This window comes from Plasmopara halstedii, assembly GCF_900000015.1.
Source record: "Plasmopara halstedii genome assembly, contig: Scaffold_2364, whole genome shotgun sequence".
NCBI lineage: Eukaryota > Oomycota > Peronosporomycetes > Peronosporales > Peronosporaceae > Plasmopara > Plasmopara halstedii.
The window spans coordinates 105,843-106,549 of NW_020189271.1; the positions used below are offsets into that span (position 1 = coordinate 105,843).

The 707-nt window shown below is 35.8% G+C and overlaps 1 protein-coding gene across 1 annotated transcript; it reads right to left on the reverse strand.

Moving 5' to 3' along the window:
• Window positions 1–352: 352 nt before the first annotated feature.
• PHALS_03445 (uncharacterized protein) lies at window positions 353–579 on the reverse strand (the record flags this gene model as incomplete). Its single annotated transcript, XM_024717654.1, has 2 exons — window positions 353–433; window positions 511–579. The coding sequence occupies 2 exons, from the start codon at window positions 577–579 to the stop codon at window positions 353–355; spliced, it is 150 nt and encodes a 49-aa protein (XP_024583132.1).
• Window positions 580–707: the final 128 nt, after the last annotated feature.

The window sequence follows — 707 nt, forward strand, 5'->3', positions numbered from 1 at the left end:
TGTAGTTTAAATTTTACTATATATATTTAAGAAAACCTATACATTTAAGATTAGGCGGCTTTGCCATAAAACAAATAAATACAGTTTACATTTTAAACAGTGGAGATTATTAGTCTTTTGTTAAAGGGTTAATTACTCTTGGAGTTAGTAAATTGCAATCCGCTAAACTCGTACTTGTTCTAAGCATAGAACGTAAGGTCGGTGACCAAAATTAAGCTTCCTCAGAGCGCAAAACTACGGCAGCCCCGCTGCAGGGTGAGTAAAGCTAGCTGCTGTTTTGAATGTCATGATTGTTATCAATTTGTCTATCTTCTCTTCGCCTTTATTTTTGTCATGATCTGACCCGTCCTCATCAACTAATCAAAATCGCCTGGGATGATGTCACTTCGTCCTCACCCTGTTGTATTAATGGTCCATTAAGTGAATTTCCCCGCTAAGTTGATACCATAAGCTCGAAAAGATTAATTCTTCTGTGTATCCAATTCCGCCACCTTATTTATGATACCATACTTCTTCATCAAAACATTTGAATCGATAGGCTCCATCGATAGTACTTGCTTCCTTTTCATTAAATCGCATGTGACTCAAATCAAGAAATTACAAATGTTATGTCTGTTGATCGATAAAAGTGTGATCAGTGTAATTAAATTTTGGGGTGATGTTGATAAGAGATGCAAGAAAGAACAAAACAAAGTCACATGATTCAG